Here is a 27044-nt window from a genome sequence, read left to right on the forward strand (position 1 = left end):
TTTTTTCACTAAATTTTTTATTAATAAATTAGAAAGTTTTTAATTAATTAAAAAATAATTATCTCTCTATCAATTCTTTTGCTGTTTTTTTATTTTTTATATTTTAAATAGTACTAGTAGCCATTAATAGCTAACCCAACACAGTCTTCAGAAAAGCTAAGCCCAACAAAATACCACACCACACCAGTTAAGCGCCGCCGTCTAGCCGGAAGCACCGTATCTGTGGTGATCGCACGTTAAAATTCTCGAAATCTAAAACCCTTCGTTCTCTTCATTTCTTAGGTATGCATGGCACTATGGTCATACGCTGAATCTCGTCTCAATAATTATCTGCCCATGACACAGACTTCATTTTACGTGTTTGATAAAATGCCTGAGTTGTGTGAATCGTGTTTACGGTAGCTGGTTCTGTCTTTTTGGGTGCCCGGAACCAACCACTGTTACCCTTTGGATTCAAGTTTGGATTTTTTTGCATAGGGATCATTTGGGTCACTTCTTTTCCCTCCTTCTAATTTACCCAATTTTCTTATGTTAATTCAATAGGCTATAAGTTTTCATGCGTATTGGTATGCACATCATGTGAATATTTGTTTGCAGTGTATGGATTGTTTTCTAAAGGATTTTTATTTATTTTTTGCTGGGTTATTGGATAACGAGATATTTAGTAATCAGTTTTTACATTGTTTTTTCTTTTATAACTATTTTCAATAAATTATGCTTCCTTGATTGCTGTGCTTATTGTTGGAGGAGCCTGGCAGAGTGGCTTACATATATGGCTGATTTATTTATGTGTTGTTTTCTGAGTCTTGATTAGCCCTTTGAAGTTTGAACGGTGTGAAAACAGTAAGGAAGAAGCTGAAAATTGGTATAATCTGAGGTATCTAGAGCACTTTTTGTTATTTACTGACTGTCTATTAGTGATTCTTGATGATTACTGTTTATGTGGGAGTGAAGTAGTGAACATATGCTTTCTCATTATCTTCTTGCAATTTTTTGTATCTCTGCTTGGGGTTGGCGTGGTTAGAGCAATGTCTGATGAATGATAATAGGGGGTGAGGGTTTTCTTTTTTTACTTCATCCTTTGTTTGGGATTTGATGAAACTGTGTTTTGCAGAGTAGAAAGAACAAAGAGGAGAAAATGAACAAGGATAAGATCTTCAAGCTAGCGAAGGGGTTCAGGGGTAGAGCCAAGAATTGCATAAGGATAGCAAGGGAGAGGGTTGAGAAGGCCTTGCAATATTCCTACAGAGACCGCCGTAACAAAAAGAGGGACATGCGATCCCTTTGGATCCAAAGGATCAATGCTGGTACCCGCATTCATGGGGTATGTCTTCTAACTCCTTTTCTTCTCTCACTAATCCATAATCTCTTACAATTCAATGCTTGATCAAGAAATTCAATATGGCTATTGTTGTTTTCATCAAACTTTGATTGTTGACCAAGTGTGTCTAGTTTTTTGCCGAGTAAGAACCTAAAGTATGTTAATTAGAGAATAACTAGTTATTTCTTTTGTTTCTGCATGTTTAGGAATTTGTGCAATCAGAAAACCAATCATACTCTAAAATCTCGGTGATGCAATTGCTATGATTGTGAACCTTGTGGTAATTCTTATATACACATGTCTAACTTGAGCAATATTTCCACTTGAAAGCTCTGGAAGCAAAACCCATGCTTTATATATTTAAATTATTGCTCCTACAAATAAGGAGCATGAGAAATATATAGTCACACTGTAGTACCGTTCTGATGTAATCGCACAAAAAAAGATTCTTTGTTTTAGCATTGTCTGGAAACTCAGGACTGACTTCCCCAATCTTCAGTTGGGTTTACTTTTCTCCTCTTAAGGCTTCTTTTATTTGTGAAATAACTTTCAAAGAGTTCCCCCTTTCCCTAGTCATATTATGTATCCAGTATCCTCAATTGTGGAAGGTACTTTTGTTGCCTGTATTGCAAAAGTGATTGTAAGACCAAGCAACTTCTATTGTTCTGTTGTCACTGCTTTCAGTTAAAAGCTCTGTAGGATGTGAGCTTTAACTAATGGTAAATGGAGAAATGAATTTATATTCTTCATTAAGAAGCATAGGAGAATGTATGGGATGAGCAAACCAGTGATAATGAGTCTTTGAAGCAAAATAGCTGGCTTGGAAGCAAGATTGGATTCTTAGGTGAACATGTATGATGTATCTGGATTCAAGCTAACTATACTTCTTGTACTAAAATGACTGGACTGAATACATGGTGTGTGAGAGTGATACATTTTTAACCTCAAATGGATTGAATATTAGGTGAACCTGCCTCTGGAATCTGTAATTTTTCTCTCATTTATTTAACACCTCTATTGCTCCTTTTATTTTTGAGTTTATATTTTCATGGGCATATTCTTCTGCCATTTCATTTGTCAATCAATATATTTTTTTTTCCTTTTATTTGCCAGGTCAACTATGGGAACTTCATGCATGGGCTGATGAAGGAGAATATCCAACTTAACAGAAAGGTTCTGTCAGAGATATCTATGCACGAACCCTATAGCTTCAAGTCTTTGGTAGATATATCACGAAATGCATTTCCCGGAAACAAGAATGTGGTGATTCCTCCTAGAAAGGTGGCCTTTTAGAGCATGTGGCACTTTAGCAAACAGTTAGTGGTAGTTTATGTTCCAATCTTGAACTATCTTTTGATTTGGGTGTAGTACACTACACATTGCTATCAATTTCAATTGCTTGTTATTCACAAACTCGTGTACTTTTTAACTACATGATCCTACTCCTCCGCTACCCCTTTCAATTGCTTTGGTGTCGGAAACATTGTACAATAATAAACCTTGATCCCAACTACGATTGGTTTTATGGATCTGATTATTGGCTGCCATTAGCATCTATCAAAAATAAAGATTTTTTAATACATGTTAAAATTGGGAAGAACAGATGTCTGAGGTTAGCAATCATCACTATTACCACACCAATCAGAAAGCCAAGTTTATAAGATAAAATTGCCAAGGCTCCAGACTAAATTTTATCTTAAATAACATGCTTCTTTTCCAGTGCTAAATGGAGTTTCTCTAATGCATTCATTACAAAGATAAACGTGTTAACCATTCACTTTGCAAAAGACAATTGCGAGTCTCTTGTAGAAAAGGAACCGTGAGATCTTTGAGTAATCTCATAAATGGTTTTAATACTTGGTGGGGTTTGTAGATAACCCAAATCCAAATGGAAATAGAGGATCATAATATTTATCGCCAACATTCATTGGTAGCTGGTCAACTGTCTTGAACCATGTTCTTGCCAACTTGCCAGTGAATCCATAGTCACCAAAGAGAAGATCAGCTACACCTTGGCCTTCAGTCCCTGGAAGCCATGCAGCCACAAGTGCGTCTACTTTTGATAGATATGGCTGAATCACAACTGGTCGGCCGGTGATGAGAACTACCACACATTGTATAGACCCACATACATTGGTGATGGTGCTTGGACCAGGCTCTGGAATAGTCAGATTCAAACTATCACCAAATGTTGTTGCATAAGGGTGTTCACCTACAACGACTATGGCACAAGAGAAGTTGTTGGACTTGACAAAGTTGGAGTCGGGATTTTCATTGAAGACAACTTTAGTAGCAGGATCAATCGTTTGTTTTACAGCCTCAAGGATTGTTGTACCTGCATGGAAAATGGAATTTTTTTCTTCAATATTTTGTAACTTTCCTAGAAAAGAAACGTATGATCAAATATCTCAAGTTGCTGTGTATATGAGTGGTTTTATGTTAACCCATGTAGGTTTTAGTGTGTGATTAGTTTTCAGTTGGTGCATGCATGTTCCAAGGCATGTTCAAGCGAATACATGGACGTGGAGTCATTGGATTAAATGTTTGTTTCATGCTTTTGAACGGAAAACCAAATACACCTTTAAGACTGTTGAAAGTTGATGCTTTTTAACATGTAACACTAATTACTTATCCTGTAGAGTAGAGTTCAAGTAAGCTTATATACACACTCCTAAGTCACCCGGAAAGAGATTTCTAGTTTTCAGAGTAATTTTAAACACACCAAATTAAGCATGTTTGCTTACCAACAGTGAGATTATTGCCACCAAGCCCCTGCCAGGTAATTGTCCATCCTCCACATTGATAACCCAAATTGTCAGCATGACTTCCTGCCACCAGTATCTTTGCAGCTTTCTTGGGAAGGGGAAGCAGAGGTTTCTCAGCAGATTTACCATTCTTTAGCAACACAAGTGATTTCCTTACGGCTTCCCTTGCTATCTGTCTATGCTCCTGTTTAAGGGACAATAATTGATCAATAAAATAACTCTTTCCATTTGAAAGATATGGTTGACATTACATCCTTGAAAAAATGTACCTCACTACCAAGTTGATTCACTAGGCTTAGATCAGCAAGTGGATTCTCAAATAGGCCCATGACAAATTTTACTCTTAAGATTCTTTTAACAGCATCATCAATCCTACTTACTGGGATAATATTGTTCTTTACTTGATAAGTCAGGACATCAATGAATTCAGTGAAATTAAAGGGAACCATGATCTGTAAAATAATGTAAAGTCATAAACTCATAATAAATGAAAAGTCATTACGTTAAATTTTAGACACTAAAGTCATAATATTTCTTTCTTTCTTTTGTTACCATATCAATTCCAGCACCAACACCAACTTGAATAGAGTATGAATAGTTAGAATGAGGAGGAGAAGTAATCTTGTCAATGCCTAGCCAATCTGATATGACAAAACCCTGAAAGATGCCAAAAAGGGTACATCGCAAGCTGAATGTTTAATCATCTTCAATTTGATGGAAGACCATTCTTTTGATTCTAAAAATAGACTTAATTGACCAAAAAACCAAAATTTGGAAAACCAAAATCGCACATAATATAGATTTAAAGAACCAAAACTACACTTCAATTGCTTTATTAGAGAAGTAATCAAATAAGTTTTATTTATTACCCTGAACTTCAGTTTGTTCTTGAGGTAATTAGTGACAAGAAAATGATTAGCATGCATCTTTTGGCCATTCCAGCTAGAGTAGGAGACCATTACTGTTGAAACCCCCTTGACAATGGAGTCATAATACGGAGGCATGTGAATTCGAAGCAATTCACTATAACTGATCACAGTATTGTTCTCATTAATGCCCTTGGTTGTGCCACCATCTCCTACATAATGTTTAGCACAAGCCGCAACCTTGTTCCTGTGGTAAAGTAATTCAAATGTTGAAGGAATTGCATGCCTAAAAAATTAATTAGAATGCAGACTGTTCTTTACTTCATTGAAACAATATTCAAGTTTTAATAATGAAATACTTCATATAGAATAAAAAAGTAACAAATTCATACACACAAATTCCCGGAGAAACCCCCTCCAAAAGAAAAATATTAGTTAAAAAATTGTATAAATACAATACAATACAATACAATGCTTTTGCCTAAAAAACAGAAAAAGTAAGTTTAAAATAATTTATAAATGCAGTAAATCTTCTAATAATTATCAATTATAAAGAAGAGCAGCAACTGAGTGAATATTACCATCCAGCATATGTGCACGGAAGCATTTAAAAAGTCAAGATGACCAATTAATCTAATGATTCACACTGAACTCAATCTACTACCGAGAATCTTACTTTCCAGAAACATAGGGAACCCCCTTTCTTGAATTGCTACTGATGTCTCCTTGCAAACCAGGAATAATTTCAGTCATTGCTTGAGCAATCTTAGGGTCCTCGCTGTAACTTTCAAAGCAACGCCCCCATCTAGGATCTCTGCAGACCTGTGGAAAAATATGGCTATCAACAATATTTGGAGACTCGATCAATGTCAAATTTTATGTGATCTGAACAACAGAATAATTAGCACTGCTTAATTACCGCAATGCACGGAGCAAAAACATATTGAATTCCAGTAGCTCTAACTTCTAGGGCAGTTGCATCTCCAATCTTCTTTATCAGTACTGGATCCCTAACAGCCAGTATAAGATAAAAATGAAAAAATTATTCATTTTAAAGAGCAAAAAAGTCTCAAGTATCAAATTTGATTTCTCTCTCAATGAAGGATAATTAATTGAATGGTCTAGTGAAAATGTTAACATGTTGAAATATAGCTTTCAAGTGCAAATGACACCATTAGCGTTTGAAAAACCAAGGTCTTCAAATAACAGCCTTGTCACAGAAGAAAATGACCATGACCACTCATATATTGTACATGTTTACTTGCCTGGTAACTCCTAGCCCAACATTGTGAGGAAAGATGGTTGCCTTGTAGACATTATTGTTGCCATGAACTGCATCTATGCCATAAATCATTGGAATCCCGAGGCGCGTAGACAAAGATCCATTTTGGATTCCATTCACCATTTGGATCCAAGTCTCAGCAGATGCATTTGTGGCTGGAACACTCTCTCCCCCACTCAGCACACTCCCTGCCCATCAATCATCACATCACATATATTTCTAATATGTCACCTCCATAATAGCAAACACTATTATGCCCCTTATATTAAACAAATCATACACTTAGATGAGGCAAAGAAAACATTACTATTAAGCATAGTATAACTATAGTAGCATATAAGGCACTAGTATTTGGTTAGAGATTGGAAGAGAGCAATTACCAATGAAGTACTTCTTCATCACTTGTGGGGTGGCAACACTTCGTTCAATCTGCACCATTTGGCCTATCTTCTCCTCCAGGGTCATTCGCTTCAGCAAGTTCTTGATTCTAACATTCAGTGGCTGTTTCGGGTCTTTGTACTTCAAGTATTCTGCTTGTAAAACAGAAACAAGGCAGCAAAATAGAAGAACCAACACAAGGGGTGTTGTAGTTGTTCCCATTTGAACGCTTGAAGTTGAACCTGCATGCAGTGAGACATTTTCACAATAGCCATAACACGTGAATCCCATTAATTAACTGACATGCATAACAAGCCAGAGAAGAACATGTCAATCTAAAAACACATGAAAATGGAGCATAGTTAAAGGCATTAAGGAAGGCTACCACTATTCCAGACACTGAAGTAAAGAAGTTGAATGGAGAGTGAGATTATAAAGTGGGCTTGAGAGTGAGGTATGCTAATTTAAAAAAACTTATTTTGGTGGTCCAAAATTATTATTGTCCCTGCTCCTTAATAATCTTTAATTCTTTACATAATACTATAATAGTGTTATTATTATTTTTTTCATTGAAAAAAGTAGATATAATGTAAAAATTAATCAAGACTATAAACACATGGTAGTCCCAATCCCAAACTATCTAATAATTTCTGGCTAATGTATTGCCTAGTGCAGTCAGACTCAGAGTGGTGAGTGAAAGCAGCTGTCAGTGATTGGTCTCAGTACAATTACAGCCTGTGTTTCTCAACTACATTCTAATATATATGCATATGCAGACATTAGTTACGTGAATCACATAACTAGCTTTCAGTATTAACGTACTAACCATAAATAGTAAAGAAAGTTTAATCTTCCGGCAATTTATGTAAGAATTTTTACCCTATCAATTAATTATAAACTATGCTAGATATAACTTTTATAAAAATCAATAAATTTACTTGGATGACAGTTTACTTATAAAAATATCTGTATGCAGAGAGGATAATTACTCAAATATTGAAACAGATATTTACCCCCGCAAATTTATGTAGGTATAACGACTAGCTCCCAGCAATTACATGATAACTCAAAAGCTAATAAAACGAAAAACTTATTTTAATTTAATTAATACTAAAACGTACAATATCCAGATAACACATCACATGACACTTACAACTGAATAAACAAACTACGTGCCCCATGGCATTACAATACACATAAACCTAGACAACATCAGAGTAACTGGTATCACCTCAAACATTCATATGCAAGTATGTAATTCTATAAAGATAAACTACGAGTCCTAAACCTTGCCGGTGAACACTATACCTAACGTTTAAACAAACGAGCCCTAAACCTTGGTCCCAACTACGATTTATTTTATGTGTTGTTGTCATGAGAAATGTGGAATTATAGTGTTGCTGCTGGATTTAAATGGGGGATTTGTGTTCTTTGTGATTATTTATTATCTGTGTGTGGTTAATGCTATTAATTGCACGAAGAGGAGATTGTCTTGTTAGGAGGTCTTATTATCTATCACCCTTACGTGAGCAATTGAGGAAGGCCGGAAGCTCATGCAAATCTAGATATAATTCTAACCGAGGTAGAATAATAATTTTTACATGGGTTATGTATGTAGGCTCACACGTAGGTTTGGGTCTAGGCTCAGACCAAAATATAACACATTTAAATTTGACTTAAATATGTTAGAATGTTTTCTTTATAAATGATTCAATTTTATTTTAAGTTTTTTTTTAAATTTTTTTATGAGTTTTTGATATGTTAAAATTTTTGTTTTGAAAGCAATGATGCAACAATAACAGTTATGATGGTGTCCTCTATCACTGGCAACAAAGATTAAGAATAAAAGTTTTTATATATCAATGACTCAACACAGTGAAATTTTTTATTAGGGACTTTCAAATTAAATTCATGGCCAGCAGTACGTACATTTTCTCCCTTAGTTACTTTGGAAGACATTTCATATGTTGTAATTTTGATTGTATTAAATATTGTTGTCTGGGCCTACATCATGTTCGGAACAAGTTAAAAAATATAAAAAAAAAACTGTGGATTTTATTTAAAGTAAAAAACAATCACGACTGACTAAACTTATTTAATTTTTAAAAGTAGCAAATTTTAATCAATTAAAAAACTTGAAAACTAACATAACGCATAACTTAAATTTAAAAAACATTAATTTGCTTACAAATTTATTGTGTCCCTGCTAGATTGTAGGTTGAAAATGACCTGAAATGTGATTTAGAATCACAATCGTTCTTTATAGTCCCGATCAATATAATCATGTCAACAATCAAAAATATATTTATTAAATTAAATATATATTTAATAATTATCTAATAAAAATCAATTATATTATTCTTTAAGAGATCTTAATTAATTTATTTATCTATCACATAATTATTAGTCGAATTTATGGATAATATCATATTTTTAAACTACCTAATAATTTTTCCACAATGACATGTTTATATGTCTTCCCGCCATTGACAATTTTTATTTGCAAAGGTTGCTTTCTCTTTCACCGGGACAAGTCATCTCGAGATGCTTAGCTTAATAATTCATACAAATTCGAATTAATAGAAGAAGAGTATGTACGTGATATTTTATTATTTATTCATCTTAAAATTATACTACAAATTAAAAGAAATTGTCCTGATTTTTACATTAACAAAACATTTTTCATTTATCAAAACAAATTTAAAGCAGTTTGTCTTTCACTTTTTCCCCCTTTATTTTAAAAAACACTAGTCTATCACATCGTTTTACGAGACATCGGTGTGATGTATGCATGCGACATTATTTAAAGGTTCATTCTTTTTCTTGTAATTTAATATTTTTTTAATTTTCATTTTAATAAATTTTATTTATTTTATTTATTGTTTTTAAAGTATTTTAGATGATATTTTAAAAAGAAAAAAAATACTCTAAACAATAAAAAATGTTATCTAAAGGTCTTCAAAGACGAAAAAAATAATCTTACAAAGATTAAAAAAATATATAAAGATGAAAATAAAAAAAAATACTAAATTGCTGAAAAAAATATTTAAACCCTATAAAAAATATTATTAAATCTATCCCTCCTCCATTTCAACATACATGCCACCATTTTATTCAATTCTGTCTTATATACTTTTTCTCTATCTCTGCATTTTGCTTTTTCTTTGTTTTACACACGGTGCTTGGGAGCTATTCTAGTTCTAGTTCTAGTTTAAATAAAGATGGAGGAAATTCATTGTAAACACGTGTTTGTTACTTCTATTTGACACATTGCTTATTATATATCATGCATATGCGTCATCATATTCAAATTAATACGGATGAATTTTATCTTGCAGAAAAATTAGTCCTTACAAATTACAGTATGAAACTTTGTCGGCAGAGGTGTTTGTATTTAGAAATTTCTTATTGACGAAACGTTTTTTTAGAAATGATAAACTTTTTTCTTAAGAAAAATATATATTTTTTTAAAATAATCTTTTTATTATTAAGTGAAATGTATACCTCATTTAATAACTTATAGTCTTAACTTTCACTTTATTCAGTTAAACTCGCATACAATTTATTTAATAATTGTGTGAAAAAATATTAAAAAGAATTTACTGTCAACACAACTTCTTTATCATATCATCTTACGATATCAAGAGGTAAAATTAGAACGTAAATGTTGTGATGAAAAAAATAGTGAGAAAATGTGAATTATAAAAAAGTGATGTAAAAAATTGATATAGAGACTACTAGCGTTACCAAACTAAGTTTGTACTAAAAAAAATTATTTTAAAACAACATTTTAAGGGCTGAAATGCTCTGCAGTCATGAATTTTTAGTAGCACTTGTTAGTTACCTATATTCTCTACAGTTTAATTTAGAACTGCATAAGGTACAGTTTAATTAAAAAAATATAGTTGCACACTTCCTAATTTAATTTGGTTAACAAAAAATTCTTTTTTTTTGGTGAAATTAACAAAAAATTATCTTATAAAAATTGAATTGCTGCTACGAATGAATTCAGCCGCACCAAATAAAAACATATACCATTTTTTTTATACTGAGCAATTTCTTTTTCTTAAAACGGTTTGGTTAATATTTAAAGCGTGCTTATTTGGATGTTAGAGCATTCAAGCAAGAATGATGCACGACACTTTTAACTATTTTACTTGTGCATAACTAGAACAAAATTGTTCTTTTCCTTGCTGCAAAAACCACCCAGCTGAACTAGCTTGGGTTTCTTATTGTAAACATTAATTTTTTTTAAAAAATTCCACTAGCATGATCATTATGTGAAATAATATAAAAGAAAAACTCCACTTATTTATTTTACCAAAAGGACTGAAAAATGGATAGAATAAAACCATTCTTCTAACTTATTTAGGATAGTGATGAGCACCGTTATGTACTTCCCATTTTCCATTTCAAGTATCTTTCTACAATGTCCAGTCCACAGAGTTCCTTGACCACAGGCATGGTTGCAGGGACTCCCAACTGAAATGTTGAATCTTCTCCATCTTGGTTGCTCCATGAAAGAAGCTGTTTCCTTGCTTCTTTTACAGCTGCTCTTGTGGCACAGTGAATGGAAGCTGCTAGAAGTAATGGCGGCTCGCCAGAAGCTGCAGCAACAAATTTCAGTTTATTTTTTTTCATTTTAGATTTTCAAACTGGAATAAGTGATGTTTTCTCCATCTTATTAAAAGTCTAAAATAAAACATAGGCTGAAAAATTCCTACAAGTTACAATCACAATCTGTATTTTATTTTTCTTTCAAACTATTATGCAGATGAAACTGAATTGATTATTACATGTTCCATCAACTTCCAACCTTAGGTTTGATACCAAACTTTTTTTTTTTTTTAATTCCTTTTATAGAGGTTTTACATGCTTCCCGTATTCAAGCTACTACATTATTTAACTAGTTAGTTAACACCACAAAATATGTGGTTAACAAATAATTTCTGTCTTTATCCCTAGATTTTGGAATTGAACTGTTAGAATAAACCTATAATGAATCAATATCAATGAAAGAAAATGCACAAAACTTCCCGTTTCATGTACAAGTGATGTCCACTCAGGAGGAAAATAAATAAATAAGACCAATGAACAAACAGGTTTTTGATAACTCCTTGGCTCCTTGTTCATACCTTTTGAAGAGAGAACACGTTGCTGGTGGTGCCCACTGTTGAGGATTTGAACATTAAACTGTTTAGGTATAGTGTCTATCGTAGGGATTTTGTAGTTCCAAGTGCCATCTTGTAACACCAAACCATCAAGATTTGTTTCGTATTCTTCAAGCATGAAAAACCCTAACCCCTGGACAAAAGCTCCTTCAATCTGCAGGATACAATTATATTGTTAAGAAGCATAAATATTCATAGAGAAACAACTGAACAATAGTTCTAAGTAGTAAGAGACCATAGACATTCTAGGACCTCCAACTAATATCTTAGGCTTTTTGGTGGAGTTGGTTCTTAACAATAAATTTTTAGCTAACATAAGGAATTAAAGCCTCTCTAGTTCTTAACAAGAGATCAAGGCTCGTCAAGCTCTAATATCTTGGATTCTTGGCTCTTAACTAGATATATTGGACTCAGCCTATGTGGCAAACTGATCAGGATTTGATTATTGTCTTTTCCACTTTTAATGTTAAATTTATTTTTGGCATTGGGAATACTGTGCCAGTTCTTTCTCCTTTTTTCACTCCCGAGGATCTTGATGTGAGAAGTTGTGTTAATAAAAAACTATTTTTGGACCCAATTCTTGTGTTATTCTTTGGTTAGGGCTGAGCTTGCATAGCAAATGTGTAGTCAGCTTACCTGTCCTAAATCAACAGCAGGGTTTAGACTCTGTCCACAATCATAAATAATGTCTGTTTGCAAAAATCTGGTTTCTCCATTCAGAAGATCAATTTCCACCTGAGAAATAAATTCCATTATTTAGAATCAGTATAAGATAAGTAGGCTCAATTACTTCAGTAACATGGTTTTTGAGAAAATTTGACATTATCACTTAACATTCAAGAGAAGTTATTATTAATGAACTAGAGAAAATACCATTTTGATTTGAGATATGCATATGGAACAAAAAATAAAAACGACCTACCTCACTTACTGCAGCACCATAATTTAGGTAACTCATGGAGTTAACACTGGGTGCATAAAATGAAGATGCTAATAAGTTCACAGCTTGCATGTATGCCTGTATGTTAATAAATTGTCAGCAACATGGTGATTAAATATTAATGCTTGAGGGCTAGGAAAATAAGAAGAAATTCTCTACACTCAATTCCATTTCCACAGTAAACTCCCTGAATATTTTCCTAATTAAAAGGAGTTAATTATGATCCCATAAATTGTGAGAACGCTAAGTGCCAATTTGCCATCTTCCACGCTACAAACTATAAGACCTTAACAGGAAAAGCTTGAAGCAATACATCTCATGCACAATTACAAATACTAATAGTAATATACGTGCATCAGTGTGAATTGAAAAATGTAAGTTTGTAAACCTTTCAGAGGTCAGTAGTGAAATTCAATCAGAAATAGTCAGTTCATATGGATCATAAAGAGAGGAAACAGTTAAAATGCCACTTGCTTCATGTACTTCATGATTATGAAGAGAAGTGGTTTTATCTTCGGGGAACTTCTTCCCACAAACATGAAGATAACTCTTTGAGAGGAAAAACTATCAATGTTCAAAATTGAGCTTTTACTTTATTTATATATAGTAGCTACCTGATGAATAAGGGTCTCCCACTTGATAGAGCCCATTTCCTCCTGCAGCTTTTCCTTAAGAGGCTTTAGCCTCTCTACCAAGACATTACAGCAAAGCCTAACTGCTTCACAGCTTGACTCTGATGTAGTGCTCCCAGCAGTGAAGCCTCCTTGAATCAAGCTCACCGTATCAGATTGCACAACCCGTACTTTGTCCAAGAGACCTTCAGTTCCATCACATTGAATAACACCGAGAGCATATGCAGTCGTCTGTTTCACCTTTGTCCAAAGACCTTGACCCAATTCAATTCCTCCAACTTCAACAACGATAGACCCGTCAGAAAAAATGCTTACTTTACCAGGAGTTGGTCTTAGCATCAGTTGAATTACAACTGGTACCCGAGAGATTCCCCTTTTCTTCCAGGTGTTAACTCTGTTAAACTCTTGCACCAATTTATTTCTCTGGTCATAGTTTGCAGAAACAGCTAACTTACTCCATATTGAAGGCAATGTATACTCATAAGGTTCACCATGAGAATACTCATAGAATGACTGAAGACTTTTGTATGTGTGAAGATTAATGCTTCTGACAGAATCTACATCCATTGAAAGTGTAGCTGCAACATTTTCTATAATAGCTTCAGCAATAAATGATCCCTGCACCTCCCCAGGGCCCCTCATTGAAGATCTACTAGGATGGTTTGTTCTGCATACCTTTATATCAAAAGATAGTGCACCCCAGTCGTACTTTTTAAGTGCGCAAACTATATTATGTGGCATAATTGCACTTATATCCACATATATCCCTGCATTGACCAATATCTGAAGGTCTAGTGCAGTAATCTTACCATCATTCCTAAACCCAACACTGTAAGTTATCTTCATGGGATGCCTTCCTCCAGCCATTATCATATCTGTCCTTCGATTTAGATACATCCTAACTGAGCGCTGTAATTTCTGTGCTGCCAGTGCACATGATATGGCAACCTGAAAGATCCGATAGTTAGTACTATGCAATACATGCATAAATATATAATTATCATGTATAAGAGATACTGAGAGAGGAGAATTTGGAAGGCAGTGGGGGTAGTTAGTCCTATAAATAAGAGCGGAACGATTGTACAATCAGTTAGAAAATCTGTTATAGAACCTTGACCTTAGGCTTGGTGGAGGGAGATTTCCCTTGGTAAGGGAAATCTTTGTTTCATTTGATTCTTTGGTAAGGGAGATTTCCCTTGGTAAGGGAACGATTGTACTTCCTATTCGGTAATAGATAATTCATCACATCCTTCATTCTTTCTTTGTTTCATTTGATTCTTTGGTATAATTCAATAGGGAAGTAGCTAAGATTCCTTACAAGCAAGCTGTCTTTGGCCATGGGTTCAAATTTGGAAAACAACCTCTCCGATTACAGGGTAAGGCTTCATACAACTACCCTCCTCAGACTCCACTAAGTGGGAACCTCGTTCACTAAATCACCCTTTAGTCCCTGGTAGTGAATTTCCCTTGAGAATTGGGATTCTAGAGTTTCAATGGGGATTATCTCATGATTTATTCAAATTTCAAAGGAACTTTTTTTGTCGGAAGATCTTTTCACCTAATGTTTTTATATTTTTTTGTCTTGTTTCTTTTGCCTATCAGACAATTTTAGGTCCTCCAGCTCAGTATCGTTCCTCCATCTTAACAAATTAATTTTTGATCCAAGAAAAAAGAAAAATATAAAATAGCTTTGGGAACCCAATTTCTATTTCATTGTATTCAAAATACACATTACAAGGGAAAATGATTACTTGGATAAACAGTAAGCAGCAACATATGCTAAAGACAAGTGAAGGACATATATTGTCATGAACCATCCAAAAAGCTTAAGCTATCGGGTAAAAGTTGGTGGATAGTTTTATGCTATTATAAATCTCTAACACACCCACCAACCTTGTGCTGAAATTCAACTATTATTTTAGAAGAATGGAGGCAGCAAGGATCAAACTTAGACTACAAGGTTATATAGAGGCTTCAACATCATGCCACAAACTAAATATCCCAAAAGCTTAAGTTGTTGAGAATAATGGAATCGTTTTATACTTCTATAACATCTGTAACACATGTCGATAAAAACTAAAACCATATTGTCTAGATTGCTGAATATTATCTAGAAACAAAATCAGTGAAATGACAATAAAGGCCTTTTATTTTCAGATTATTAGTGTCTTCTCCAAACTACAGAAGTTTTGAAGGTTCATGTCAACACTCTACAATATTTATTAGTTAGTTGTAATGAAAAAAGAGATAGAGATAAAATAATAAATTAGAATTTTAAAAAATTAAGACATAAATAAATACTTACTGGCATGGCTTTTATAGCCTTTCCACCAAAACCGCCCCCAACCCTTCTTGTAATTACACGGACATTATTTTCAGGAATTCCTAGACATCTCGCTATAATAGAATGTGTAAACTCGGGGCATTGGCTGGAGGAATAAACTGTAATGCAATTGTCTTCATCTGGTACAGCAAGTGCAGTTTGTGTCTCCATATAAAAATAGTATTGAGACCCAAGTTTCATCTGTATTTCACATTAATCAACAATGAATATTTTGTTCAGCATAACCATTTAAACATTAATTAATCAGGAGCAAACATAAACGTTGCATCAGAAACCAAGGTGCACAAAGGTGTGAAATGAGAGGAAGAGGGGAAACAAAGGAGAGCAATAAATGTAATCTAATGTACCTCAGCAGAAAGAATCTTGTGATCTGCTTCAGCCATTCCTTTTGATATATCACCAACATGTTTTGGATAGAGAAAAGGAGGAACTTCAAAAAAGCTAGATCTTTCAACAGCATCTTCAACAGATAAAATAGGTGGTTCAAGATTTTCATTATCATAATCAACAACAGCTGAGTTTGCAGCCATATCTGCAAGTTTTTGAGTATCTGCAACCTAAAGAAGGTATTCAGTGACTAAAATGAAATAAAAAATAAGCTCATACATTGTTGGATCAAAAAGAGGGCTTTAAGAACACACCACGAATGCAAGGCGTTCACCAACACATCTGGTTATCTCTTCTGCAAATAGAGGTTCGATACCAAATATAGTCTTAGATCCAATGTTTTCCCCACCATTGGGAATGTCTTTACTTGAAATGATATCCCTCACTCCATCCAGTTGCAATTCAGGCGTTAGTTTTATACTCCTTACCCTTGCTAAAGGTTTTGCACTATGAATGTATGCTCCATGTAAGCAATTTGATGGTGATGGAATGTCATCCACAAACACAGCCTCACCTATATATGATTATTCATAAAAATGTACTTGTTACTGAACAGAAATTTAAACAATTAAACATGAGAAGTCATAATTGAAAGGCATCAAAAAAGGATAAAATAAATCTTTCACACATAAAAACTAGTCTCTGGCCTGGAAAGAAGACTTTTTAGCATAGTTAGAAGGAAACCAGAGACTGTAAGATGCAAAATATGGATACACAATTCATCTGAACCAAGAGCATGAGGAACAGGGTTTTTATGAACATAGTGGTTTTGACTTCTGCTATGTAGCAATTGATCATAAAATGCTACTGAATGAATATAAGACTTTTCCAAAGCAAGAGAACAGACAAAGGGAAAAAGGGGAAAGTTTTTAGAGAAGGAAAAACCATCATCATGTTTGCTTGCTACAAGCTTTTAGGGAGAAAGAGAGACATTTATGAACCTGATTAAGAGTTTGATGTCACTTACCCAATGGAAGTGAGTAATGATGGGTAGACCAATACACAAGTTTGCAAGCATTGTAGGATATAGAGAGGGTAAGATGTATACAACTTTACCACCATAAGAAGAGAGGCTGCTTCTGAGACTAGAAAATTTGACCACCAGGTCACAAGCTTACAACCTTATAACTGCACGAAGGTTTACTTTCTAATATGAAGAAATACCACCTTTTGTCATGTAAATATTTAAGTTTACTAAATTGAAATGTTGATAACAATGCAAAGAAAAGAGTAGTCAGTGACTCAATTCAAAAGTTGATGATACCAAACAAACCTGAAGCTTGTAGCGCAGCTCCAGATTTCATGATTGGCTCCCCAACAGGATGATACTCACAGCCTGCTTCAAGGACTTGCTTCCCAGATGATAGTAAAGTTGGAACATTGTCATGATGAACCTGCTTCTGATTCTCTTTTAATTCAAGATCCTTAACCAAAGGAAGATTAATATGTCCATTCAAATAACTATTTGTTATTACCGAAGTGTTGAAAAGTGGGTTTAAGAACTGAAAAATAAAACCAGCTGCCAAACTTGAACGGTAAGCAGTTTTTGAGGTATCATCTTTAGGTACAATAGTTTCTGTAACCAAGTTGACAGCATCGTGCAGAATGCTAACATTTAAAAGCTTTCCAGCTAAAAATTCCTCAACATTTTTTGCTCTGATTGCATGCTTAATTCCATAAGTACCAAAAGACAACCTACAAGTGTCTATCACAGTTCCACCAGAGTCCTTGCATGGAAACACCTTAGCCAGGAAAGCAGCATTTAAGTAGGGAAGGGCATTTCCAAGGGGTCGAGGAGCAGCTCGGTAAGTTTCAAAGAGGAATCTACTTTCTGGTTCTGAGGATTCACTTTTATTGAGTTCCAAACTAGGAATTTTAATGCTCAAAAGCACACTTTCAAAACCTAATGTTGGTCTTTCCAGAAATTCCTCTAATGCCAGCCATTCAAATTGTGTATCAGTCATTATGTGAACCATTGCATCTACAGCAAGAAGTATTACAGCAATATCTGATGGAAAATTATTCTTTTGTGCCATAACTAAATTGCCACCAACACTGGCCGTGTTTCGAATAAATCCTGAGGCAACTTTGCTCATATGGTCAGCAATCTTTTCAAGTATCATTACATAATCTGAGAGAAAGTCATTTCTGCTCTCTTCCTTCAGTGTTTGAATAGCTTTAGATATTGTCACTGCTGCTCCAATTTCAATCCCTGTTTGATCCTTTCTGATCTTTGAAAGCTCAGAAATTCCCCGTAAATCAATGTACTTATCATAACCTTCTTTATCTTTGTAATATCCCATACCTGTATTACTAACAACAATTTTTATCCGGGTACTATTGGCATGGTTTAATTTCAGTAAGTTCTGAAGCTCCGTTAGACTAATAGGTCTGTGCCAACTGTGTTTGTCAGAAGCCAAGAACACATCATGCTTGATCTCCTTCAAAAACATAGGAAATCTACTAATTGATTGAGTATGGTCATACTGAGGCAACCTACTAAGCTTTGAGTCCTGGCTGTCTCCTTTTCTCCAGAAAGAGTTGAGACCCAAATCCTCCATATCAACATCAGCTGAAAAGCTTTTGCAGACATCAGCAATTGCTCGATACCCTGTACAGCGACAAAGATTTCCTGCAATAGCCTTTTCAGCCTCAGTAACAGTTACTTTAGAGAACCCAGCTGGTGGTTTTGGAGAACTAGTTTTTTCAGCATTGACAAGTGTTCCATAGAGTGAGACACACATTCCAGGTGTACAAAAGCCACATTGAGTAGCATGGAATCCTGCAAATCTTTCATGAATTGGGTGGAATCCTTCTTTAGTATTGCCAATGCCTTCACTAGTCGTTATTGACCAGCCATGTATGCTGCAAAGTAGTGTGAGACAAGAGCTTGCTGTAAAATCCTCAACTTGGTCATGCACAGGATCATATTTGGAGATTAAAACTACGCAAGCACCACAACCACCTGAAACCAACCGTGTCAAAACATAAGTACCAAATTGAAAAGAAAATTAGGGCTACTATAAGCCAACATCTTCTCCTACTTCATGAGTCATGACGAGACAATAAAAAAATTAGAGCCCCCCCCCCCCCCCCCCAAATCTGTCCTTAAGAAGGTTCTTAATGAGAGAGAGAGTTTTATTTTCACATTTTCAGTCTTTTTTTTTTTTTTTTACATTGTCAACTAATTGGAAATCACTCTAGAAATTACTTTTGAAGTACTTGTAACAAAAGCCAACAATCTTAGCATACGTGACAATCTATAATTGAATGACAGTATAGAAGTTTGTCAGTGTATTCTAATTAAATTCACACGCACATATATGATAGGATCCAGTACAGTACAGGCTTATGATCAGAGTAATCCGTGAATTGCATGTAAGTCTTCCATTGTTTCCACTTCTTAAAACGCCAAGAAAAAGAGTATTGGACAATTTAAAGTGGCCCTTAAAAAATCATTCCATGACCATAAAAATCCATTCAGCATTTCATCAAGTTGTAAACATTAAGAATCACAGAAAGAAGGAAAAGATGAATCCCTACAGTAAACACCAAGCTTATTGAAATTGAAAAGCAAAACAAAAAATAAAAAATCCAGACTTCAAATAAGATACCCATGAAGGGGAAAACCTCCAAAAACTAATTTAACAATTAATCAAGCGAATCAATCAACTGCTTAACCACCAAAAGAGAGAGAAATGGTTGAATAAACACAAACACATGCATACCTTCACCACAACCGAGCTTGACACTCTTGAAACGAGTGCGAGTGCGTAAGAATTCGAGTAAAGTGGTTGAAGGGTCAACGTGGGAGAGGTCGAACCTCTCACCATTAACAGCAAAAACCAAACTTGTTGGTGTCTTCTTCAGTTCCATAGTTCAGAAACTGTTATGTTTATGTTTTGAGCAAGAGAACAGAACTTTACACTCTTATATAATGACGTGTGTGTGAGTCTGCACTCGCTAGTAATCATTGCTTACTACCAAAGACGTAGTCAACTGCTTGAGAGCGACGTGGGAACATTTGGTACGGTTCTGCGGCTGATTTTTTTTTTCTTGATATTTCTTGGTTAAATTACTCATTTTTTTTATTTTTTAATTTGATTAAATTATTCATTTATTCTTAATTTATTTTTATTTTTTTAATTTTTATATTTTAAAAGTGATCTTTTTAATCTTTATAATTTTTTTTAATTTTTATAATTTTAAAAATGATATTTTTAATCCTCATAATGATTCTTAATTTTTTAATCTCTATAATTTTTAAATTTTAATAAAATTAAAAAAATATAAACTATAAAGATTAGAAAGAACACTTTTAAATTATAAAGATTAAAAAAGAATTAAAATGTAAAGGATTAAAAATATTATTTTAAACTAAAAAAATAAAAAAATATGAAATTATAAAAATAAAATGAGTAATTTAATCTTAAATTAATAATGTTTTTTTATATTTCCATTAAAAAATAATAATTATTTTTGAATGTTTTATATCAATTAAAAAATAAAAAATATTAATTTTATAAAATTGATCTTATATTAATATTAACTTATTTATAAGTTTTATTATTCACTCATAATATTATAAAAAATATAAATAAAAGGTTACTTAGTATTAATTTTTTTGAGAGAAAATTATTAAAATACAACCATTATTTTAGGATAAATTTTATTCTTAGTTTAAAAAAAGCATTGTATTCGAACAGCGACAGTGTGAGTATCTGTCTACATGACGTGGGAACAATTGGTACCGTAATTAATTCCCATTCTACCGTCTCAATCAGTTAATACAATACATTACTTTCGTGATTCCTTTGCACGTTCTTCTTGCACCTTCTCACCTGGACCGAATTTTTTTTTTTTACTGAATAATAGTCACGAGTTTTTCAAGTTGGAAATTGGAATTATAAAATAAATGGTCAAATATATATATATATATATATATATATATATATATATATATATATATATATATATATATTTTTTTTTTTTTTATTTTTTTTTTCAAATTCATAATTTTATTCATTTTATTTTTTAATTGAAACATTTCACTCACAATTTTTAAAAAGTTCAAAATTTTAATCTCAAATTTTAGATTTTAATTTTCTTATTTTTTAATTAAGACATTTTATTTTTCATTTTTAAAAAATTTAGGATTTTAGTCTTCTATTTTATAATAGAAATATTTCTTCTTCCAATTTGAGAAAATTTACAATTTTAATTTTTATAGTTAATTTCAGATGTTGATCTATATATTTTGTAAATGTTGACTGATATGTATTATTTTTTTAGGGTGACACATGTCTATTTATTATTCACATGAAAAAAATTATTATTATTAAATTACTAACAAGCTTAATTCATTAAAAAAATTAAAAAATATATAGTAAGTATGAAATTGACAAAAAAGATTAAAATTACATATTTTTTAAAAGTGAAAAATAAAATATCTCAATTAAAAATTAAAGAGACTAAAATCATTAATTTTTTAAAATTAAGGGACAAAATGTCTCAATTAAAAATAAAAGGACTAACATCACAAATTTTAAAAAATAGGATACTAAAATATGTTAAATTCATTTTTCATCTCTGCACTTTAATGTATTTTTCATTTTCCTCCTTGCAATTTTTTTCTTCATTTTTGTCTTTGTAAAATGTATTTTTATGTTTTTCTTCCTTAAAATACTTTAAATATCATTTTTTTACAGTTAAAAGTATTATCTAAAATGTTTTAAGGGTGAAAGAAAAAAAAACACATTTTATAAAGATTAAAACATAAAAAAATTGTAAGGATGAAAATGAATAAAACACTAAATTACATGACGAAAAATGTACTTAAGTCCATAAAATAATAAAAAAAAAGTTTGATGGCTATGTACACTCCAATATACTTCCTTTTGTCTTGTTTATAAGAAGAAAAAAATACTTTATAATTATTAAAAAATTAATTAATTTCATTAAATTATGTCATTTTTAATTAAAAATAAATATTTTTTTTCTAAAATATCTTTCAATGGAACTTGATATCAACATATATATTTTTTTGGTTTCATTAAATGAAGAGTATTTTAGAAAGAATCTCATTAAATAAGACATAGTTAATTAAAATTTGTTTATATTTGAGATAAAAAAATAAGAGACTTTTGTTACTTATATTTAGTAGCAAAGGGAATAATATTTTTTACCTTCTTAATAGTAATAATTACTGTATTTTTTGTAACAAAAATATTAATAAGTATTAATATGATTTTTAAAATAATTACTATAAAAGTTAAAAAAGATATTTATGGATTATTTTTCTTATATAATTTGATATGATAATAAATTTATGGAATATTTTTATTATTATGGAAAATTTTATTTATTAATTATTAATCACTAATCATAATTATTAATTACTAATTTTAATTATTGATGAACATCTTATCCAAATTATAAATTTCATATAAATAAAATAAAAAACAACCATAGCTGTGCCAAAGAATTAATCAAGACTTACTAATTTTAATTAACATGAACAATACAAAAAAATATCATTAAATTAACATTAATTCATTCAATGTACATTTTTCTAGTGTTTTATGATATATAAGTTGAATTCCATTTTTAATCAGTGTGATGATAACACAAGTAATAATGTAGTATTTAATTTAATTTATTAATATCTTCAATTATTCTATATTTTTTTTATCAGCGATATAATATTTATATAAATATTCTATATATAATTTATTGAGGTAATTATAATAATACCCCTTTGATTTCTACGAATTGTGCCTGATATGCTCAGTTAGTGGTAGAGTCATTAAGGACGTCACAAACAAGGTGTGTAGAAGTAAAGTCAAATAATGGAGGGTATCCATCACAATTCGAAAAAAATAGAAGATAGAGTGTAATTTACTTGTTGAATAAAGATATGGAAGAAATCCATATCGTAAACGTGCTGTCCAAAATCACGATAAAACTCGAAAGCGGTCCATCTTGAATTGATCAATCACAAACCATCATTCATCTCCAATTTACAAACTCATTTGATAGCAAACAAAATTAGTTTGAGACGTGACATTGTCATTATCCTCAAAGACTTATCCACATGATACACAAGTCTCTCAAGATATAACATGTTCTTTCTGCGGTAATTTGAGACAACAGAACTAACTAATTTTTTAGTGAAACTAACCCAAGAATTTGCAGAAGTAAGGATATAAAAGGGACGAGACTCTGTAAAAACCTTCTCCAATGTATATTTATAATAATGAAGAAGTGTTTCGAAAAACACAAAAGACCAAATCAAAAGGTAAGGTGAGACCTAGTCTAAATGAGCAAGTCAATTTTTTTTTTTTTTAGGATAAGCACTAAATTAATTTAAAAATATTTTCTATATTTAATTACATGGAAATGTTAGCCTTATGAAATATCAAAAAAATATATAACAGTTTACACCACAAAATACATGGTTAGCAAGTATTTTCTTCTGTCTTTATCGTCCCTAGATTTTGTAATTGAATTGTTAGAATAAACCTATAAATGATTCAATGAAAGAGAATCACAAAACTTCCCTTTTCATATATAAGTGATGTGCATTCAGAGAAAATGAATAAACAAAAAAGACAAATACACAAACAGGTTTTTGGTAACTCCATGGTCATATCTTTTGAAGAAAGAACACGTTGCTAGTGGTACCCACTGTTGAGGATTTGAATTGTAAACCGTTTAGGTATAGTGTCTATTGTAGGGATTTTGTAATTCCAAACCATCAATATTTGTTTCGTATTCTTCAAGCATGAAAAACCCTAAACCCTGGACAAAAGCTCTATCAATCTGCAGGATACAATTATATTGTTAAGAAGGATAAACATTATTCATGGTGGAATAACTGAACCATAGTTTTACATTGTAACAGACCATAGACATTCTAGGACCTCCTACTAATATCTCAGACATTTTCGCTGAGTTGGTTCTTAACAAGATATTTTTAGCATAAGGAATTGAAGCCCCTTTGGTTGATAACAAGGCTTATCAAGCTCTGATATCTTGGTTCTTAACAAGATATCAGACTTAGAGCCCATTTGGCAAAGTGATCAGGAGTTGATTCTTGCCTTTTCCACTCGGAATATTAAATTTAAGAGTACGTACATTACACTAACTAACCTTGAGTTTTCGTGAAATTGCACACACTCCCTAGAGGCTACCTATCCATTTAGGATAGACTCTAATACCATGTTAGAAAGTGGGTTTGAGCTTTAACTAAACCTTCTGACTTACAAGGTGAGGATTGCTCTCCACTTATATAATTTATCTCGACATTATTTTATTTGATATGAGACTTCAACATGTCTCATTTTTCTCATGACTACTCGTCATGTGAGACTTTCAATACACCTTTCTATCTAGGTGTGATCACAAATAGAAACTTTCAATACACTACTTTATCCAGGTATAACCACAAATAGACAACATAAAGAGAAACTGATGGAATTAGAGTGTAATTTGCTCTAACTTTAAATTATAGCATAGGTAAAAATGTGTCAGTTCTTTGTCCTTTTTTTACCCTCAGAGTGCCTTGATGTTAGGGGATGTGTTAATAAAAAACTATTCTTGGGCCCAACTCTTGTATAGTTGTATTATTCCTTGGTTAGGGCTGAGATTGCATCGCAAATAAGTAGTCAGCTTACCTGTCCTAAATCCACAGCAGGGTTTAGACTCTGTCCACAATCATAAATAATATCTGTTTGCAGAAATCTGGTTTCTCCATTCAGAAGATCTATTTCGACCTGAGAAATAATTCCCATTGTTTAGCATGCCAATATAAGATAAGTCAGTTACTTCAGTAGCATGGCTTGTCTGAAAATAAGACATAAGCACTTAAGATTCAAGAAAAGTAACTACCAGTGCACTTAACATACCATTTTAATTTGAGATATGCATAGAAAACAAAAACTCAAACCAACTTACCTCACTTACTGCAGCACCATAGTTAAGGTAACTCGAGGAGTCATTACTGGGTACATAAAATGAAGATGCTGATAAGTTCACAGCTTGCATGTATGCCTGTATGTTAATAAATTGTCAGCGACATGGTAATTGAATATTTTCCTAATTAAAAAGGAGTTAATTATGATCCCATAAATTGTGAGAATGCCTAAGTGCCAATGTGCCATCTTCCATACCACGTACTACAATTACATATACTAATACTAATATACATGCATCATTGTAAACCTTTCAGTGGTAACGTCAGTAGTGAAATACAATCATAAAGAGAACTGGTTTTATCTTCAGGGAACTTCCTCCCACAATCATGAAGATAACTCTTTGAGAGGAAAATCTATCAATGTTCAAAATTTAGCTTTTACTTTATTTATAGTAGCTAGCTACCTGAAGAATAAGAGTCTCCCACTTGATAGAGTCCATTTCCTCCTGCAGCTTTTCCTTAAGAGGCTTTAGCCTCTTTACCAAGACATTACAGGAAAGCCTAACTGCTTCACAGCTTGACTCTGATGTAGTGCTCCCAGCAGTGAAGCCTCCTTGAATCAAGCTCACCGTATCAGATTGTACAACCCATATTTTGTCCAAGAGACCTTCAGTTCCATCACATTGAATAGCACCGAGAGCATACACGCAGCCATCTGTTTCACCTTTGTCCAAAGACCTTGACCCACTTCAATTCCTCCAGGAGTTGGTCTTAGAGTCAATTGAATCACAACAGGTGTTAATCCTGTTGAACTCTTGCACCATTTTGTTTCTCTGGTCATAGTTGGAAGAAACAGCTAACTTACTCCATATTGAAGGCAAGGTATACTCGTAAGGTTCGCCATGATAGTACTCAGAGAATGACTGAAGAAGACTTTTGTATGTGTGAAGATTAATGCTTCTGACAGAATCTACATCCATTGAAAGTGTAGCTGCAACATTTTCTATAATAGCTTCAGCAGTAAATGATCCCTGCACCTCCCCAGGGCCCCTCATTGAAGATCTACTAGGATGGTTTGTTCTTCATACCTTTATATCAAAAGATAGTGCACCCCAGTCATACTTTTTAAGTGCGCAAACTATATTATGTGGCATAATTGCACTTATATCCACATATATCCCTGCATTGAACAATATCTGAAGGTCTAGTGCAGTAATCTTACCATCATTCCTAATCCCAACACTGTAAGTTTTCTTCATGGGGTACCTTCCTCCGGCCATTATCATATCCGTCTTTCGATTTTGATACATCCTAACTGGGTGCTGTAATTTCTTTGCTGCCAGTGCACATGATGTGGCAACCTTCAAGATCCAATTGTTAGTATTATAGACACACATGCATACATAACATATATAACTTCTCTACTACTCAATCTTTTCTGCAATCTTACTGGATTGAGTAGAAAAAGGAAGAAGATAAAGCACATAATATTTTGAAGAAGGAAATAAAAAGACAGAAGTAAAAAAAATAAAAAAAATTCTAATTCCAGTCTTGCCGTTAACAATATATTATATCATGCAGCATATAATGGATATAGCCAAAAACTAAACTTGTTGGTGTCTTCTCCAGTTCCATAGTTCATGTTATTTCAGTTTTGAGCAACAGAAGATAACTTTGAATTCTCATAATTGATTAATGTGTTCGAGTCTGCGTTCAGTAATAATTCAACAAATATACTTTATTGATTCCTTGCTACTTTCTCACGCACCTTTCCACGCTTCTCTATGCACTTCTGCATGTTCATTGCTTATTAACTGCTACTCTTTTCGTCTCATAATAATCTTCTAGAATAAATAAATTTATTCTTTTTTAATTCTTAAATTTTTAAAAAAATGTTTCTCATAATTCTTTTATCAATTATACATTTACTTATTTTCTAATCTTTAATTAATTTACATATATGTTTACTGGGAAGTGTAAAGAAAAAAAAGAGTAAAATAAAAAATTCTATAACTATTTTATTAAATATTCCATTTTTTTTTAT

General features: G+C 32.6%; 4 protein-coding genes across 8 annotated transcripts; 1 reads left to right on the forward strand and 3 right to left on the reverse strand.

Moving 5' to 3' along the window:
• Positions 1–137: 137 nt before the first annotated feature.
• Positions 138–2869, forward strand: LOC100527387 (ribosomal protein L20). Of its 4 annotated transcripts, none has more exons than XM_006574302.4 (4): positions 138–282; positions 815–877; positions 1115–1324; positions 2435–2734. In XM_006574302.4, the coding sequence occupies exons 3-4, from the start codon at positions 1139–1141 to the stop codon at positions 2612–2614; spliced, it is 366 nt and encodes a 121-aa protein (XP_006574365.1). In that variant the 5' UTR covers positions 138–282; positions 815–877; positions 1115–1138; the 3' UTR covers positions 2615–2734. The 4 variants fall into 4 exon arrangements, with proteins under 4 accessions (XP_006574365.1, XP_040861808.1, NP_001235366.2 ...); XM_041005874.1 differs by having other exon boundaries at positions 1120–1324; NM_001248437.3 differs by lacking the exon at positions 815–877 and having other exon boundaries at positions 153–282; positions 2435–2869.
• A 60-nt stretch (positions 2870–2929) lies between these two features.
• Positions 2930–7188, reverse strand: LOC100780572 (beta-glucosidase BoGH3B). Of its 2 annotated transcripts, XM_003519420.4 has the most exons (10): positions 6998–7188; positions 6615–6854; positions 6218–6422; positions 5872–5962; positions 5629–5774; positions 4956–5199; positions 4639–4743; positions 4356–4538; positions 4066–4270; positions 2930–3656 (listed from the first exon to the last, which is right to left on the reverse strand). In XM_003519420.4, exons 2-10 carry the CDS (start codon positions 6832–6834, stop codon positions 3172–3174), a joined length of 1884 nt encoding a protein of 627 aa, XP_003519468.1. In that variant the 5' UTR covers positions 6835–6854; positions 6998–7188; the 3' UTR covers positions 2930–3171. The 2 variants fall into 2 exon arrangements, with proteins under 2 accessions (XP_003519468.1, XP_014625681.1); XM_014770195.2 differs by lacking the exon at positions 6998–7188 and having other exon boundaries at positions 6615–6991.
• A 3715-nt stretch (positions 7189–10903) lies between these two features.
• LOC100781113 (abscisic-aldehyde oxidase) lies at positions 10904–20179 on the reverse strand. The gene is made up of 10 exons (XM_003519421.5): positions 19815–20179; positions 17360–19051; positions 16341–16600; positions 16047–16256; positions 15661–15879; positions 13338–14303; positions 12706–12801; positions 12420–12518; positions 11748–11937; positions 10904–11219 (listed from the first exon to the last, which is right to left on the reverse strand). Exons 1-10 carry the CDS (start codon positions 19960–19962, stop codon positions 11002–11004), a joined length of 4098 nt encoding a protein of 1365 aa, XP_003519469.1. The 5' UTR covers positions 19963–20179; the 3' UTR covers positions 10904–11001.
• Positions 20180–24391: 4212 nt separating this feature from the next.
• Positions 24392–26783, reverse strand: LOC102659418 (indole-3-acetaldehyde oxidase). Its single transcript, XM_026126582.2, has 3 exons — positions 25465–26783; positions 25042–25137; positions 24392–24860 (listed from the first exon to the last, which is right to left on the reverse strand). The coding sequence occupies exons 1-3, from the start codon at positions 25498–25500 to the stop codon at positions 24753–24755; spliced, it is 240 nt and encodes a 79-aa protein (XP_025982367.2). The 5' UTR covers positions 25501–26783; the 3' UTR covers positions 24392–24752.
• Between the last annotated feature and the right edge of the window lie 261 nt (positions 26784–27044).

This window comes from Glycine max, chromosome 2, assembly GCF_000004515.6.
Source record: "Glycine max cultivar Williams 82 chromosome 2, Glycine_max_v4.0, whole genome shotgun sequence".
NCBI lineage: Eukaryota > Viridiplantae > Streptophyta > Magnoliopsida > Fabales > Fabaceae > Glycine > Glycine max.